This window comes from Hirundo rustica, chromosome 15, assembly GCF_015227805.2.
Source record: "Hirundo rustica isolate bHirRus1 chromosome 15, bHirRus1.pri.v3, whole genome shotgun sequence".
Lineage (NCBI taxonomy): Eukaryota > Metazoa > Chordata > Aves > Passeriformes > Hirundinidae > Hirundo > Hirundo rustica.
Window position 1 is genome coordinate 12,769,425 of NC_053464.1, and position 17,407 is coordinate 12,786,831.

Below are 17,407 nucleotides of genomic sequence, written 5' to 3' on the forward strand. Positions count from 1 at the left end.
TGCAGGATAGCTGCAAAAGAAGGCAGCTTCTTGCTGGAGCAGCTTCTGCTCCTTTTCCTGGTGCCTCTGTAGTTTCCTTGTACTCTGGTTCATGTAATTTTCTTTTTAGGTTTCTATAAACTGCAGTCTTTCTAATTAAATCCTTCAGCCCTCACCCAAAAGCAGGGTCCATGGCACTGAGACAGGACAGTCCTCTCCCTCCTCTTGCTATTGTAGTGGAGTAATGGAAAATTCATGTCATTTCTGGAAGCGGAATGCCAGGTTCTTTCCAGAAATCTTCCTCCTTTCTATCAAGATGTCCTCACTTTCTTCATTAAAATTACACTGGGCACTACCTTCTATTGTGACAGTGCTTCTCACCAGCAGTTAATTTTTACACAATACTTTTACTTAATTCTCAAGGCTGGTAGGGATCTTCCTGGATTAAAGGCGAGATCATCATTAAAATCCTTTTCATTTATACTTTCAACCCCTTAAATTTCAAGTTAAAGAATCTTTAGAAGATAAATGGCTCAAGGCATCTCCTCTCTGCAGTTCTTAGCTTGCATTATACTCAGGAAAGTATTTCTTTTTCCAAAACATGAGGAATCCCTTTGCTTGTCTCTACTTAAGCAAGCCACCCAGACACAAATCTCCTTTTCAGTGTGCCAGCTGTGTATCTGTAGCTGAAGGAGGGTGTGAGGGGCTGCTGGAGAAGCCTCACTGAGGTGCTTTGTCTTTGAGCATCTCTCAACATGATGCAGAAGGAAAAAAAATCTCATATTCGAGCCATCCCATGGCTGTATGAGCCAAACTGCTCTGAGCTGTTATGGAGGAGCCCCTGGTTTTCCTCTGTGCCCACACCAGAGCCCATCACACTGTAACTTCTCTCTAAATGCCTGTATGAGGTTGTTATTAAACATAGTTTTGTCTTCCTAATCAAAGCCAGAACAATTTTTATTTTGCTTCTTATTTGCTCATCAGTATTTCAGTAAAATAATGTCAGATGAAGACTGTCCTGTGATCAGTCCCCAAGAGAAAGAAAGAAAGAAATTCTGTCTGTGACTAAATAATTAATTTCCTTTTGGAAGCAGTGAAACATTGTTTGGCTGTTCCAGTGTTGGTGGAAGGCAAATCTGTATTTCCAGCCTGTGCTTATTCATGCTTTTCGTCACATCCAGTCTTCTCTGGGCCAAGAAGGAAAGGAGCTTGGTCCATGGTGTGGATTTTTCAGTCAAGAGCCTTCTGCAATGGCCACAGCTGAGCAAAATGCTCAAAGCTGCCTTTAACCTGTGCTTTTCGAACCACACCACCTTCAACCCCGTGCATTATTAATGTGTGTTTTCAGCAGGGCACAGAGGCACTGCCCCTGCTGATGGATGTCTGCTGCCAGGCACACCCTCACGAGCCTGTTCTTCCCCTGGATGTGTTTTTCAGCCCCCCAAAGTGGAGAGTCTGAACGGGCTCCTGTTGGGATACCGCATCTACTACCGGGAGCTGGATTACGACGCCGGGCCTGGGACGGAATCCAAAAACATCCAGAACCCCTCAGCTCTACGAGCAGAGCTCACGCGTAAGCCTGTTGTTTTTGGACCTTAAAACATCCCACAACGGTAATCTGTCTTTACACCAGGCACTGCACCCCCTCTCCCCCCATGGAAATGAAATGTTAGTCTAAGAGTGCGGAGAATTATCCGGGTTTTACACAATCAGCCGGAAGATGCTGAAAAAATGCAAGTGACTTTGGTGTGATCAGCATTGTAATGGTCTGTGCTGGTCTCTGCCAGCGTGCTGAATTGATGGTCTGTCCCACCTGTACCCTCTGATTTCCTGCTTCCCACTACCTCCACTTCATAATTACCCTGCTGCACTTTCTTCTGCCTTCAAATGAGAGACACTTCGTTTTCCTCAGCTGGTAACTGCTTCCTTTCTTGCTGGTTTTTTTTTTTTTTCCAATAGTTTTTATAATTGGCATTTTGTTTTTCCTTTTACAGTAGGAGAAAAACAGCTGAGGAGAATTTTTAAAAAGAAATTTTATAATTTCAAAGTGCTTGTCCATATTTAAGGAGAAAACAGCAAAGATGAGCAACAATTTTCAGGTGCCTGCTTTCCATGTTAGTCACTGGGATTTATGGCTCACATGGAAAGAAGGTGGAGAGGGAGAGGAATAATAGAAAAAAATGAAAAGGCTTTTTAGATAAAGGCTAGAAAGGAAATCAGAGGGAAGAATAGGCAGAGTAAGATGATGTGAGGCAGACATGTGAACACTCAGCAGCTTGAGAAATAAGGTCCAGCAGCGAGATGTGCTCATGGAGGGACCAGCTTTTGTCCTCCTTAAAGTCACTGGAATATTCAGAATAAGATAATACTCCAAGAGCAGCAAAATAGGGTTCAGTGAGAGTTATTTTAACATCTTACATCATCTGCCATGCTTTCCTGAACCCATAGAAGTGATTTCTACAAAAGCAAGAGTGAATTTTAATGAGGGTGTGGATAAGTGGGTGCTTTAAATATAAAGTAAGCACCTAACTGTGACCTCACTTAAGTGGTCAGAGCTAATAAGACTTCTCAGACCGAGCAGCTTGAACCAGGACAGAGATGTAAAGCTCTCATAGGTGTAGGAATGCAGAAGGGCTTTTCTCAGACAAAACCTGAATTACTTACACCATACATTATGAAATAATGAATTTGGATGCTCTCACAAGACGAGGAGCCTGTGAAACCAACCAGTTTTGTCTTTTCCCTCTCCTTGTCTGGCCCTGCAGCAATGCTCCAAATCACTGTAGAGGAGAAAAAACGAGCTGTACCTCTCCAGGGAGTCAAGAGACAGAGAGAGCAAGGGGTGGAAACAAATGTACTTGAAGATAAATTTCCCTCTTTCTCCTCATAATTCTCACCTTAGAGCACCTCTGTTCCTCGCTGACCCACAGTTTTGCACAGCTTAGCATATTATTACAATTCACTCACAGCAGGAATATTGAATTCTTTAAGTGAAACTGTGGGAAATCAAACTCACTCTTAGAGAAACAGGACCTGCCCTGATGTAAGTGTTCACTTTGTGGCCCACATTCCAGCTCAGTACTCTGCAGCTCTTCAGGTTTCGAATTTTGCATCTCAAGAAATCAGGATGTAATGCACCCCTGAGAGCTTTCGCCCCTAGAAATCATTTCAATTTTACTCATTTGTTCTATTTAATCTAAAAGCCACAACGTCTTTGTGTTGTGTATTTGTGAGTTCCTCTGTTTGAGGAGGAAATGAAAGAGCCCCATGTGGGCGAGATGCTCTCGATGTGTTACCAGAGAGTGATGTGATTTTATTGCCCTTCAAGGTATATTCCTAAAGCTCGAACTGTGTATGGGTGTGCTGCCTCATTTGCCTCTGTCTCTGCTGTACATCATTTGCAATAACTATTTCCTTGCACTGTAACAAGCTTTCTGCTTTGCTTACCCTGAATAGCCCAAAGCAGCTTCAAGACAGTGAACAGCAGCTCTGCATTAACGACGTATGAATTAACACGTAAGTGTGCATTGCCTTCAGTGGAGACTCTGTAATGGTTCAGAATATACCATGGGCAAACTCCTGTGGCTCTCTTCCATGGATCCAGCAGAAATCAACACAGATTAATGACTGGCTTTCTCCAGTTTCTTTTTCTTTAAGACTTTTGCTTCCCCTACACCCAGAGACGTCGATGATGCAAGTAGGTAGCTGCTGTAAAAATGTGGCTGCTGGGAAGGTAAAACGTTACTGATTGAACCAACCCAGTATTGCTGATGCTAAATGAATTTTGATTCGCTTGCTACATATTTTGCAGTCCATCTGAGTTTAGCTATATCACATCATTAGTCCTATGACTCAAGCATTGCCATGCTCGGGCATTCCACGGAGTACAAGGCCAATTTAGAAAGGGCCCAATGAATTTATGTGCATCTCCAGAGGTGTTTTCAATTGGAAATGAATAAAATAACATTCGACAGAGTTAAAAGGCAAGTTGCTTTGTGGTGATGATGGTTCACTAGATAGGTTTTGCCCAAGGCTTTTGAGTCACAGATTGTGATGGGCTAAAAAAAAAAAGAAAAAATGAAGCCTGATCCCCACTGAAAGTTGCATGCATGAACTCTCGTGTTCCATTTTCTTCCACATCCAGTTAACACTAAAATCTCCCTTGTGATTTCTCATGGCAGAAAATAAAATTTCCCTGTGCAAGCTGCCCAGTACTGTATGTGTATATTACTATTGATTGTTTATGAACCCAGCGCTGTTTTTTCTGATTTGCTTGCTCCATCTTTTGCAGTCCATCCAAATTTAGTGATAACACATTCAAAAAATTGGGGATATATTTGATATAATTTACAGTATGCCTGAGACTGGGGAGTGATGCTGAACTCGCAGTCAGATATTGGAGCACAACACTTACAAACAGTTCTGTGACACTGAAATTAGACAAACTTGCCTAATTAGACTTTTTGAACCTTACCAAACCAATGGCACACTGTCAGCCCCCGAGTTAAGGGAACTCTGATTCATAGATAGCAGAGAAAATTATTGGCAAAGGGAGAAATTTGGACCTCTGGCCATGCGTGTCTTAATCCAATGCTCATTTAAATGGGGCAATTTATATTATTGATTGCTCTCTTACTCTAATTTCCCTGTTAAGTATTGTAGATGATAAATATATCTGTTGGGATTGATTCTTTCATCCTGAAAATGCAGAATCTGAAACTGCTCAGGCGCTGCCTCCCCTAATGACGTTGATGTGATTCTGCTCCACCCTTGGTGCATCTGTTAATTACCCACAAACAATTGGGTTTTTTAGATTTTTTCACGCTTCTCTTGCTCTCCCGCCTCATCTGTCAGAGTAGTTTCTCTGTGTCAGCAAAGAAATTTGTTGCCTGGTGGCCAAAAGGAGTCCAGCCTTCAAATTCTCCTTTCTCATTGTGATTGATGGTCGGGCTGTGGTCACATTGGAGGAGAAGATCCCGGTGGAGTACCTGGAATGAGACTCCAGATCCCCCTCTGCACCTGCTGCAGCTGTTCTAGAGCAGGCAGCTGCCAAAAGCCCCCCTAGATGAGCATTCCAGGGATCAGGCAAAGGCTAGGCAGCTCTTTCCTACCAGTGCCGATCAAAATGAGACCTGATGGTGACATTCAAAGGCAAATCCTGCCATTTTCTGTACTTGAGAATGGCCTAGAGGTGTTCCTCTAGTTAGTTATCCATAAGAAATTGGTATATTCCAAGACAAATCATCATTCCTCTTGCTGGAGTGACACTGTGAGGAAACACTGGGAAATCCTGCCATTTCATCACAAATATCTTTCAAAATGATGCAAATGCGTGATGTGTGAATTCAAGAAGGATTAAAGTAGACATTGTACTGTTCTAGTGTGTTTTCTGAGAGACAAAGCCGGAGATAAAGAGGTGTTTGAGCCTAAAAGATAGCAGTAATACAGTATAAATCATTATATATAACGTTAATATGTAATATTTTACTTTTTCAGAATTGAAGAAGTACAAGAGATATGAAGTACTAATGACAGCATATAATGTCATTGGTGAGAGCCCTACCAGCACACCAGTGGAAGTGTTTGTGGGTGAAGCAGGTAGGTGAAAAGAAAATTCGATGGTTTCTTTTTTTTTCTTTTTTTTCTTTTTTTTCTTTTTTTTTTAAGTACCAGCATGTTGTAGTATTTTCCAGATAATGTTCAATAATCGTCTAGGAAAGGGATTATTTGAAAAATTCCCCAGTCATTATTGCTGGCAGTTTATTTGTTGCCCACTCTCCTGGAAAAGGCACTGGCAGTTTCTCGCGATTGGAAAACCAGTTGGTCTGCAGGAAGGAGGGAAGAAAGGGCATTTGAAAGAAAGAAGAGAAAATATTTCTGGAGCTGCAGGAGGATGGCTGTTCATACCAAATTAGCTTGAGGGGAAAATTGACTCAAGTTAAAGAACTGAAAAGTGGAGCACAGGAAAGCCACAAGGGAAAAGAAACAAAACTCCAAAACAAGGGAGCCTCGGAAAGCTGGTTCTTTCACTTCATAACTCTCTGTGTAGAGACATTGCCTGGCCCCACACCTGGCTGTGTTTTCATGCTCTTGAAGCCAGGAGATGCCCTGTCTGGGTTAATGCTGGTGTGGAGGCAGGGGCTGGGTGCTCCCAGGAACGTGCAGACTGTCACTGCATCCAGCCTCAGTCACTGGCACCGTCCAAGCCTTTGCTTACTCTGGACCTGAGTCCTTTTTGATCATTTAAACCCCTCCACTGAAAGGCTGGAGGTGGAAATCAGGACAGAAGAGTTGAGCAGAGGCTTCTGTGAGTGCCTTGAGTGGTTTGTCAGAGCCCCGAGAACCCCCAGCCAGGTCCCCTCAGAAACTCCATCTGGGAAGGGCAGGGCTGGAATTGCTGCTGCCCTCCTGCAGCCCTGCCAGCGGGGCGTGTTTATGGTGATCCCAGCTGGAGAGAGGCTGGCACTAAAATCCTCGTTAGTTATGGTCTCAATTTCTGCGTTTGAAGCTCAGAACAAGGGGAGGAAGCTCGACCCTCCCGTTGCTTGGCCCCAGCAACGGAGCTGATTGCACTTTGTTCCTCTGTCTCGGGGCTGTGGGATGGAGGAGCTATCCAAGCCAGCACTAAATTCATTTCATTATTAATCATTAAACATTCTATTGCTCAAAATTAAGCAAAGCACTTTTTTCTCAAGAACTCTGCTGTGCATTTTTTTAAACTCTGCTTAACCTTTTCATTTCAAATATGGTGCAACGTTCACCATCTTTCTTTGAAAACATCATAAATTAATCAGAGCAGCGTCCTCCTAGAGAGACAGCTGGCAATATTTACATTTTTTTCTAGTTTGCTGCTGCTCCAACTTACTTCTGCAACTGCAGCAAAGAAAATCCCAGGTGGAGCCAACAGTATCTGGCTTCAAAATACATTTTTGTTTCAGAGCTAAGTATCTCCCTGCTGCAAATGGAGCCAGCACATGCACTTAGACACATGTACACAGCACGGGAAATCAGCTGGGGAAAACAAGGAAATGTTGTTAAATTGTGTGTTTTAATCCCACAGTCCAGATCTTCCTATCATAACTCAGGGAACAGTGCATTGGGAGGAGACAGACTCGAGAGGACACTGAGATTAATTTGAGATAATTACAGACCCCTACAGACCCCCTGGGTGTCTGAAGGAAGGGAGACTGGAATCAGACGAGCTTTAAGATCCCTTCCAAGTCAAACCATTCCATGATTCTGTGATATCCAGGAGGTCTCCTTTCCCAGGCAGGACTGGTGTGTCTGAAGTTGCAGTGTGTGACTTGGCTGTTGTTTTAGAGTGTCTGGATTTACCTCTGGAAAGAGGGACCATCCAAGTTCACGCAGCAGAGATGATGAATGTAGGATCTTCCTGCCGATTTTCACTCTGGTTGTGTGAAGTTATTACACTTTGTTATATAACTGCCTCTTCCACCTCCAGAACTGGCTGTGATTTATCCTGTGAGTAAAGTGATTGGAAATGGTATTGCAATTTAAGTTTTAAATTGATTTGTGACACCTTTGAGTTAAAGTGTGCTCTGGAAATACAAGGTTTTTGCTGTTATTGTTTGCTCAATGTTCTTACCCACGGTAAAGGCGGTTAAGCAGCAAGCTGGGAAAAAATGGGTCTGCTCAGCTCCAGCAATGTGGCATCCAGGTTAAAAACAGAGAAAAGCTTCCTAATAAACAGCAAGTGCTGACACAGGCACAGCACTGGGCACAGAGTGAGTGAAGGTGGCCAGTCCCTGGGCTGAAGCTCTCAGGCAGCTCTTGTCTCAGCGCTGTTAAACGGGGCCTCGTTCTGCCCTAAGAGTTGCAGTAATTCTGGGAGAGGGGAGAACGTTCCTCTCTGGCTCCTCAAAAGGGGTGTACAGCCTTTGTGCATTTGGAGAAATGTGCTAGGCTTAGGCCAGCTCAGTCTAAATGCCCATTTCTGTTGGGTGTTCGTGTTGCGGAGAGTTGTGCTGTTCAGCTTCTACAGGAGGAATGTCTGTGGTTCCTTCCTTCACTCTTGTGCTCTCCCCTGTTGGATCTGAAAATTTTCCTATAATCATACCTGGATTTTTACAGTAAAAGTTCTAGTAGGCAATGGAACCACCTGAAAAGCTTGGGGGAGAAAAGCCACTCAAACCAACCTTCTTCAAGTTTTGCCAATTAAACGAGCAAAACATACCCAAATGGGGAGTTTCCCTCCAGCCCTGGAGTGCTCTTGAGCTGTGCTCCAGCCAACTGCCCCCTTGGGCAGGCTGAGCAGGTCTTCCCTGCCTCTGACTGATGGGCAGTGGAAATTCTGGGAGAGAGCAACGGGCCAGACGTGAGTAAAAGGCCTCTGTAGCCCAACTTGCCTGGTGAACAGGAAAGCTGGATACCAGTGGTTTGGATCTTTTGGGGTTTTTTGGTGGTGGGTTGTTTGTTTTTTTTTTTATTATTTTATTTTATTCTACCAGTGGCAGGAAATGCTTTTCCTTTTTTGAGTAGCCCATAAGATCAAAGGCTTCATTTTGAGTTCTGCCTGGATATTGGCAAAACTGGTGGTGCGGAGAGCAGTTCTTCCCCAAGATGGGAGAGTGGGCTGGGAGTCCTTGAGCTCAGCACAGCTGGGAAGGATGTGCTGCCTGTTCAGTCTGAGCAGAGCCCGTGTCCTTCCCCCACCTGCCTCAAGCATCTGCATCCCTCTCCTCCAAGGCCCCGAAGATCCTCTAACTCTGCCTTTTTAGAGCTGGCTGCAGCTCTGCCCTGCTCATTAGAGAACCATGTGCATCTCCTGACAAATGACAGAAAAATTGAAAGCCACCACTCGCAGAAATTAGGAAGGGAGTTGCAGCCCCGCTGGCAAAGCCCCCTTTTCGCCTTGTTAATTCATTTAACAGTTCAGCTGTCAGGGATGCTGGCTTTGATTGGGGAGGCAGCGAGAGGCTGGGCGCTGATATTCATCCCAGCCCAAAACGCAGCTGCTACCAGAGGTGCTGTTCTGCTCCACTGAAATTAAGACTCTGTTAGAGCAGCCACTATATCAAGAGCATTATTCTACCAGGTTGCTGTCACTACCTGATTGTGTGGGGGGCTCTGGAGTTCGGGAGACTCCACTACCTGCATTTTAATTAAACAGGAACCACAGGTTTGGGCCAGATGTGCTTCACCTAATTTGGGAAGGTGAATAAAGTAAAATGTGGCAATACAAATCCTGTGCTAACGAGCCTGCAGCCTTCAGTGCTTCTCCCATATACTGCAAAGCTGTTTTGGATGAAAAGTAATGGAATTCATCATTTCTTCCAGCAGCTGTTGCTGGAGTGGAGCGAGTGTGTGCAGAGAGGGGGTGGCAGAAGGGGTGAAGTGCTCTGAGAGACATCTGCCTTTAAACAGGTTGTAAATCCATTTGTGTGGAGAGGGGAGTGATGTGTGTCATTATAACTGATGGTGACGTTGGTGACCTTCAGAATTCACAAGAACTGATGAGGCCGGGTTGTTGTTGTTCTTTTTAATGATGGTCTCTGAGAGCTGGTTCTGTAATGGGAAAGGCAAGGAGGAAAAAGAGCTGGGAGACAAATCCTTCTGTTTAGAAGTCCTCCACTGAAATGCTACTTTGGTTGTACTATCATCTTTCAGAGAATGTTGCTTGATCCTGTCATTTTCTTCCAAGTGGAACTGTAGCTTAAAAAGGAATGGGACAGAGTGATCTCTGCTTCTCACGTTTGTCTTCCAAAGCAGAATCCACCTCTTCGTGCAAAGCTCAAAAGTTTCGTGCAAACCAAGTTTCTTCCTGTTATGTGCAGTTATTTTCATCTGCCCTCCTGCCTGCAGCTCCACAGGTGTTCCTGGACTTCACAAACTTTATTTTATTCACCTGTAGCATGAATCTGTGATATCCAGGGAGGATATCCACGTAGGGAGGGAAGATCTGCTCTGCCATTAATGTCAGGGGAAGCACTTGGAGCAGCCTGGCCATCTCCAGCATTTTGCAGGCCAGAAATAGAAAACACCTGGAAAACTCCAAGACTGAAAATAGTGAAATAGGTTTGGGACAGAAAAGGCTACACTGAGAGAGCGAGCCATGATAAGGATAAAGAAGCCTTGTGAGGAAGCAAAGACTTGATTCCAAGCACTTGGCTCCTCTTTAGAAACTCTTGTCCCTTCTCACCTGGTTATCTGTGCTGGGGCAACATCCCTTTGTGCTGAAGGCAGGGGAGGTTGGCAGGACAAGGTTCCTTTGCCCTTGGGTGCTTTAATCTCTTCCTTCAGGCCTCGCTCTTTTGTGCGTGCTCTCCAGACTCCCCCTGTGGTGTCACCTCAGCCCCTTTCTGGAGAAGGGGGTCCCTCAGCACCACCTGGGCCCCCCCTTTCTCTTACAGCACAGCAGCTTTATCTCCTCCCCTGCCCCAAAGAGCAGAGGAGATGCTGTGTGGAGTCCCCTGTGCCTCCTTGTATCAGCCTCGGAGAGGAATGACAGCATTCCAGCGCATCTGAGCTGGCAGCCTCCATCCTGCCATGGCCCCACAGCTGTTTTCTCCTATCTGAGTGGGACATGTGGGCTGGCTGTGCCTCTGCAGATAGCAGCACGGTGCTGCTGGCACAGCTGCGAGAGCTGGGTGGGCACTGCCATCCCAGATGCCACTGGAGAAGGGGAGAGAAGGATTATCACGGCCATTTCACATTGCAGGAGTCTAAAACCTGTCAGCCTAGGGGATGGGATCTTCCCTCTATGAACAAAAGGGGATGGAGAGAAGCTGTTGGAAAATGGAATTGTAAATTAATTATTGGTTTCACTTGCTCAAACTTTAAACAAAGGGCAACTTTGGCACCTGAAAAGCAGCAAGCCTTTGAAATAATAGGGTATTTGCCTTTTAATCTCTGACACCTCTGGACATCAGCAAAAGGCTGCTTTTGGGGGAGGGCAGGGTATTTGAACCTGCTTGTCCTTTTCCCCTCCCCTTTAAATTTACAGAACATGCAGGGCTGTTCCGATGCCATGCTGGGCTCTGGATGAGCTTTTCCCTGCCATTCTGGGAATGCCTTGCTCCAGGAGTGACACTGGGTTGCCATCCTGTCCCAGTGTCCTTCTCTCCAAGGAAGGAGAAGGTTTCCTCTCAGCTTGAGGTTAAAGATGCAAGCCATGTTCTCCAACAGTGTGCTAAAAGACGGAGTAAAGTCAGGGCAGAGCAAGAAAGGCAAACTGCAGGAAGATGGAAGGAAAAAAAGAAGTGGTGATACATTTCCTGTTTGGATTGAGCGAGTAAACCTTTTTCCAGTTTCTCTGGGAAACCAATACACCTGAATCCCAACAGCTTCCCATTTCTGAGAGCAGGATTGGCCACTGGGCACATCCCATCGGGGTTTCTTGGTGGATTTCAAACTTCTCCAGGTTCACTCTGTGTACAGGGGCTCCACTAAGGGCTTGTCCACAGCAAGCCCAGTTTGTTCCCCTCAGTGCACCTCCACTGGAGGTAACGGGAGTGTGGGATCTATTCCTGCAGGGCTGTGACAGGACAGTAAAAAATAACAGACTAAAGTGTGCCCACATTAGAGCATTAGTCACTGCTTGTGTGCTACTGTATTGCTACAGTGCTGGGGAGTCATGGAAATGAATTTTCTCTGTGAGTCTTGGCTCCCTTTCCTACTCAAACTGGCTATTTTTTTTTTCAAGGGTAATTTTATATTCTTAATCTGTTTACAAATGATGCGTAGATTTGCTAATTAGACTTCCAGATTTGGTAGCTTAGCTCGGTAGCTGCTCTTACAATGGCAAGACAGAAAGTAACCGTGCCAGTGTGAGTCTGTGGAAGAAGTGTCCTTAATGTCAACATGTCAAAAAGACATGCCTGCAGCTCTCTGGAGACTGAAATCTAATGTCAAGGCAGAAGGAAGCAAAGTCTGAGAGTCGTAGTGCTGTCAAAGCAAGTTATTCTACCATATAGGAGAAGGAATTTTAAGCGAGTGCATTGAAAAGCAGTGTCCAGATTGAGACATAGATTTGATGGGCTTATTTGACATCTTTAATTCTCCATTGACACTCCAGAAGCTCCCTAAAATGATTTGCAATGTTTTCATGCTGCAAGTAAAAGCCGAACGCGCGCCTCATTAGCAGCTCATTAAGTTGTTAATATTGGTCAGCAGCAGCCTTTGGAACAGCGCAATGCTTTATGCAGCGCGGCAGCTCCTGCTCAGCTCGGGTCTAATTGCCTCTTTTTATCACGGCTCGACGTAGGAGAGATGCTCCTGTGCTCGCAAGAACATCCGCGGGTTCCGACGCGCCGGAGGTGTCGGGCTGGCATTGCCAGGGCAGAGCTTCTGATGATGATCTCACCACCTCAACCCTCTAATGCCGATTTTTTGGTGCCGGCTGTGACCCGAGGCGTGAAGGCTCGCTTCATCGCGGGGGCTCGTGGCTTTGTGCTGCAGTTGGTGCGAAGGGAAGGACAAACTCTGCTGCAGTGTGTCCGTGGGCTGTGAAGAGCCGAGAGCAGGGACAGCCCGGCACAGAGCACGGGGCGGAGGGAGGAGAAGCCTGATCACACAAAGCTCTACCGAACTAACGGCACAGCCGCTCCATTAAAAGCAGAGGAATTAACCTTCCTCTCGAAAAACACGAGCAATCGGTAGTAAAGTCAAACGAAGCAGAAATTGCCCTGCTGAAGAAATGGGGAAGCCCCTGGCTGATCGCTCCCGCTGCAGCAGACTCAGGCTGGAGTCGGAGCGCTTTCGACTAGAGGGTTATAGCTGCAGCCAAATTCCTATTTCACCTAATTGTGCAGTCCTGCTCTGCTTGTTTGCAGCCATCCTGGGATATGTGAGCAAAATTTGTGCTGTAAGTGTTTTCATATGGGTCTCAACTCCCGTGGCTTTGCCTCCTCTGTACAGCTTTGCTGTGAAGCCAGCTGTGGAGAAACACAGTTGGTTTTCTTCTCTGACATCTGTTTGCTGTATCCGTCGTCAATCACAGAACTGGAGGCTTTTCAGGTTGCCTGTTGTCGAGTGAAAACAAAAAAAAGTTGCCGTTTTTTCTTAAGAAAGTATGAATTAGCCATAGTCTAAAATATCTTGGCCGCAGCAGTCCAGGCAGTGAGATGGAATAGAGGTGTAAAACCACAGTGATGATCTCAGGGATGAAAAATAAAGAAAGAAAAACTCTCGCTGAGAGTCAAAAAAATTTAAATTTAATCTCTCCCTCCCCAGGAGCACAAGAATACAGTCTTGTGTGGGCTCCCTGGGGTTCCCTGACCATTGCAAGCTATAAATCCTAAATTAATCCCTCGTGGGGGTCAGCTACCCAAACTGGCATTAAAGCCACAGTGAAAGGTTATTCCGGGGGCAGATCTCACCTGTGCCCTTTGACTTTTTTCTGATATAGCTTTTGACATTTAGTAGATGGCAAACCCAGTGGAGATTATTTGACACGCTCTCTTGGCTGCAGTGAAGCAGAAGGATTAGACTTTATTAGGTGCTGCCATTGCTGTTAGTGGCTGCGAAGTGGGTGCTTTTGTCAGCTGCCATGAACTTGTGGTATTATGATATTCAAATGTGGTATTAACAAATTATAATCAGTGGAACATGGCTATAAATAGAGGAGGAGGAATTTTGGGTCCTGGAGAGTGTAGGGAAATGATCTGAGATAGTTGATTTTGCCTTTCTAAATGGGTAAGAGAATGTAAGAGAGTGGAGGGCAGTGCTTTCCCAGCCTGTACTGCTCCCACTGCTTGCAAGAGAGGATCAGACACGCAGCAGCTCCTCACCATCCCCTGAACAGCCTTCAGCACCTCCTGGGGGTGAATCCTGCGCTCAGCAGAGCTGGAACTGCTCTCCTTACTCAACTGTTTCTGCTCCTCAGTGGAGAAACCCCCAGTTTTCCATCCTCACATGGATGTAAGGGAGAGAGAGGGGGTTTTATCTTGCAGGTTTGTGCCTGTGGTTGTTTGTGCATACCTAGTGCTGGCAGGCTCTTGCTGTTCCTGCCCATGGCCCATCTCTGCTGGCTGATGGGCTGCTTGCGTGTGTGTGATCAGATCCTTGTTGACATGAAAGAAGCAGAGGGAAAAGCTCATTTTATGATTCCCCCCTTCTTGTTTTAACCACCTGCACGCCCTTTCCGGAGGCAGTCTGACACTTGTGTGAGGGCTTTACTTTTGGGCTGGGCTCTCTCAATTCCTTGATGGATAATCTCAGTATGCAATGTGATAGCCTGTTCTAGGGTTGTGTTTGCTAAGTAGAACTGTGGAATTCAGCAGAAGAAAAGTGTGTAGGTTTTGTTTGCAGGCTCCTTCACAGCTCTGCTCTGAGCCACGTTGCACATGGCTCACTCACATGGGAAATCCAAACCCCTCTTTAAAAGATTGGGGATGACAGCCAACAGTGTTTTCACCACCACTGGAAGAGACAGTGAGGAACAGGATGAGAATGGTTCCTCAGTCCAAAAGGGCACTGACAGGTAAGCCCCTAGGTCTGTGTCCGTGGAAAAGAGACTCCATTTCTAGTCCTTGTTTCACTTCAGTTTTCAGAAATCCAGTTTGCAGGGATGTCATCTCTCCCTCCACCCCCTCCTCCCTCCTGTACCTCTGCAGGTGCTGGAGATACCTGTGCCAACGTTGGGAAGCTTCCCAGTGCTAAGCATAGAAGCTGGGGATGTTACATTTGGGGATCATTTGCAGCTGCTTTAATTTATGTTTCTTCATGACTTTAATACCCTTAAAAAATTGATGTGGCAAAACACAGCTACTGAACTAAATGTGGTATACAGAGAGAGCCAAGTGTTTGCCTACCCAGACAAGATGGCACGGAGTAAAACAACTGCAGGTGTTCCAGACTCCCAAAGTCCTCATCCTGACAGCTGTTCTCTTTCTCCTCTTCACCCTTTCGTCTCCACTAAAATAGGTTTGACTTTCTATTTTTTGTCTTTCTATTCTACATCTTTCTAATTCTGCATTTTTGCTCTGTCTTCATCAGTGTTCCTGAAGATGAGAGAGATGTTTTTCAAGTTCTTCTTGTGCTCACTTCCACTGGTACATAAGGACATGTTTCAATTTCTCTTACACTGTTCTGTGTAACCGTGTTAATCAACGCACACATCGACATCCCTTGGGAAGGGGTGTTTTCAACTAAAACCTGGCTTTTGGAGCTGTTGTAGCCTCCTCCTCCATCCAGTTGAACATCTTAACAATGGGGAGGCCAGGTTGCTCCTTTGCTGTGACTCATTTCATGTCTCAGGGTGTCACAAGCCTGGCAAGGCAGCGTTGGTGCCAAATTGCTGAGGAGGAGAACTCAGGAGCACTCAGGCCCAACACAGCAAATGGAGTGTGTTGGAGGGGTTAAAACCCACATCCCTGGAATGTGGCTCTGCCTCTCTCAGTGCCTCTGGAACACACCTGAGCAACCACAGAAAGCGCAGCCCTTGGAAAAAGCGACGGCTTCCATCACGAGATGAAGCCCAGCCTAAAACAGCCAGAAATTAGTGGGAAGTGTGTTTTACATTCTAAATATAGCTTGTGCTGCTCTGTCACAGTGGAAAGCAGCTTCGCAGTAGCTGGTCTTGAAGCACAATTGACTAATTGTTATTGAGCTAATCAGCATCGCTCACGCAGCATTCCTGGTGGTGCCCGGGCTCTGCTGTGGGGGACGCTCCGATCCTTCCTCCGCTCTTTCCCAGACTCTGTGAGAAAATGGCCAATAAACACAGAACATTTTTCTCCGGTGCCACTTTTCCTTCATGCAAGGAGTGACTGCAGGCACCTGCAGATCCACCTCTTTGGCCATTCCTGGGGAGGTACCATCCTCACATTTCTTCTCTCAGCCTGTACTGCAGGAAAACCCCTTGTGTTCCACTCTGCCTGTTCTGCAGATCAGTCTCATTGCTTTATCTAGTGGCCTCCTGTTTGTTGTGTTGTGTTTGGCTTTAGAATCCACTAAACTGTCGCTTATCTGCGCTGTGACTTAGGCAGTGGCTGCAGCTGAAGAAAAAGCAATCTCCATGTCACTGCGGGAATATAACTTCAATACAGTGAGGATGGTTTAGGTTAGGCATCCAAAAGAATAATAGGAGAGTTATTTTTTGAGTTATTGTTATATTACAGATATGCCTATTTTGTTTATTTTTAAAGTATGGGTATTACACAAACTCCTATTTTAAGAGTTGTTAAAGCAGAGAGGTGCTGGCAGAGTTTGTGCGGGAATGACAGCACAATCTGGAAAGAAGTCAGTGATTCAGATTACATGGACATCTGATCCCAGTGTGGCCCAGGAGGATGATGTCTGAGTCCTCTCCAAACCCTTTCAGCCCTATTTTCCATGATTCTGTGTGCCAGGAATCAATGTGTAAACTTTGGAGGCTCTGGCAAGATTTCACCATCAGCACACACTAATATTGCTGTGCCTTCTCCCTGGCTGTTGATCACTAGGTAGGTAAAATTAGAGCTGATACTCAGAACATGCTGCAACCACCCCTCCATTGTAATGTGGAGACAGATTAGAGGATTTTGAGGCCTGGAGCTGTGTCTTTGTTCTGTTTTTATGTAGCACATTGTGCAATGAGAATCTGGCCTCTATGTGCTAACACCAAAATGCAAACATATTGATTACGAGGGAATAAAGGCAGGCATGTTCTCCAAGTCATGCTTTGAAGAGCTGGGAGGGAAACACTTGCTAGATAGAAAAGGATCAGAGGTCTTTACAAAACAGAAATTTGCTTGGGATTGTTTGGGATCAAGCTGACGCACAGGAAATCCCTCAGTCTCTTTCACTGCATTTTTCTCCTCGTTTTTGGCCTGCGTGTTTATTTAAATGGCGTGCCAGTACCAGGAAATCTTGTCCCAAACTTGTCTGTGAATGTCCTGCTGCTAACACTGCCACTGCAGAAACAAGTAGAAAACCAGGAGAGGAGAAATTCTCTGCTCCCCAGGAACTGGAGCAGATACAAGAGCAGCGAGGAATGCTTCACAGAACCAGTTTTCAAGCTTGCCAATGAACCGCAAGGATTTGTAGCCTACCTGTGCCACAGAGCATCGTGGCGACTGTCACTGGGAAAAGGACGAGTAGTCCCATGCTGATGGAAAGCTCTGGGTGCCACACAGCTCAGAGAACAAATATCCCAAGAGAGAAGAGCTGAGGTGAATCTTCTGCAGAGCACAGAGCTCTGGAGCAGGGAGGCCACCGGGGATTTAATGCACCTTCTCTTTAAAGGTTAGAAGCATTTGCAAGCTCAAATTGCCTGCAGTGCGAGCAGAGGCTGCTCAGCGCGGCTGGGAAATGAGGGCAGTGATATGTTTAAATGTGGATTTAGATGTGTAACTTTATTTATGGGCTGATTTTGACACTCTCACCACGTTTCTGGATAGATTTGTTGTCTTTACGTGATCTTGCCAACAGCAGCCCAGCCCATATTTGTTGCTATTTGTTACTAATTACTGTACAACCTGCTCAGTCT

At 45.6% G+C, this 17,407-nt stretch overlaps 1 protein-coding gene across 6 annotated transcripts in view; it reads left to right on the forward strand.

The window, feature by feature from the left end:
• SDK1 (sidekick cell adhesion molecule 1) overlaps positions 1–17,407 on the forward strand; it is a 384,927-nt gene that overhangs the window by 331,131 nt on the left and 36,389 nt on the right. For 5 of the 6 annotated variants that reach the window (XM_040078744.2, XM_040078747.2, XM_040078748.2 and 2 more), the window contains 3 exons: positions 1,417–1,552; positions 3,436–3,495; positions 5,476–5,577. In XM_040078744.2, the coding sequence (XP_039934678.1) occupies positions 1,417–1,552; positions 3,436–3,495; positions 5,476–5,577 (298 nt within the window). The remainder of the gene's footprint in view (positions 1–1,416; positions 1,553–3,435; positions 3,496–5,475; positions 5,578–17,407) is intronic. The other variant, XM_040078745.2, reaches the window with a different exon arrangement.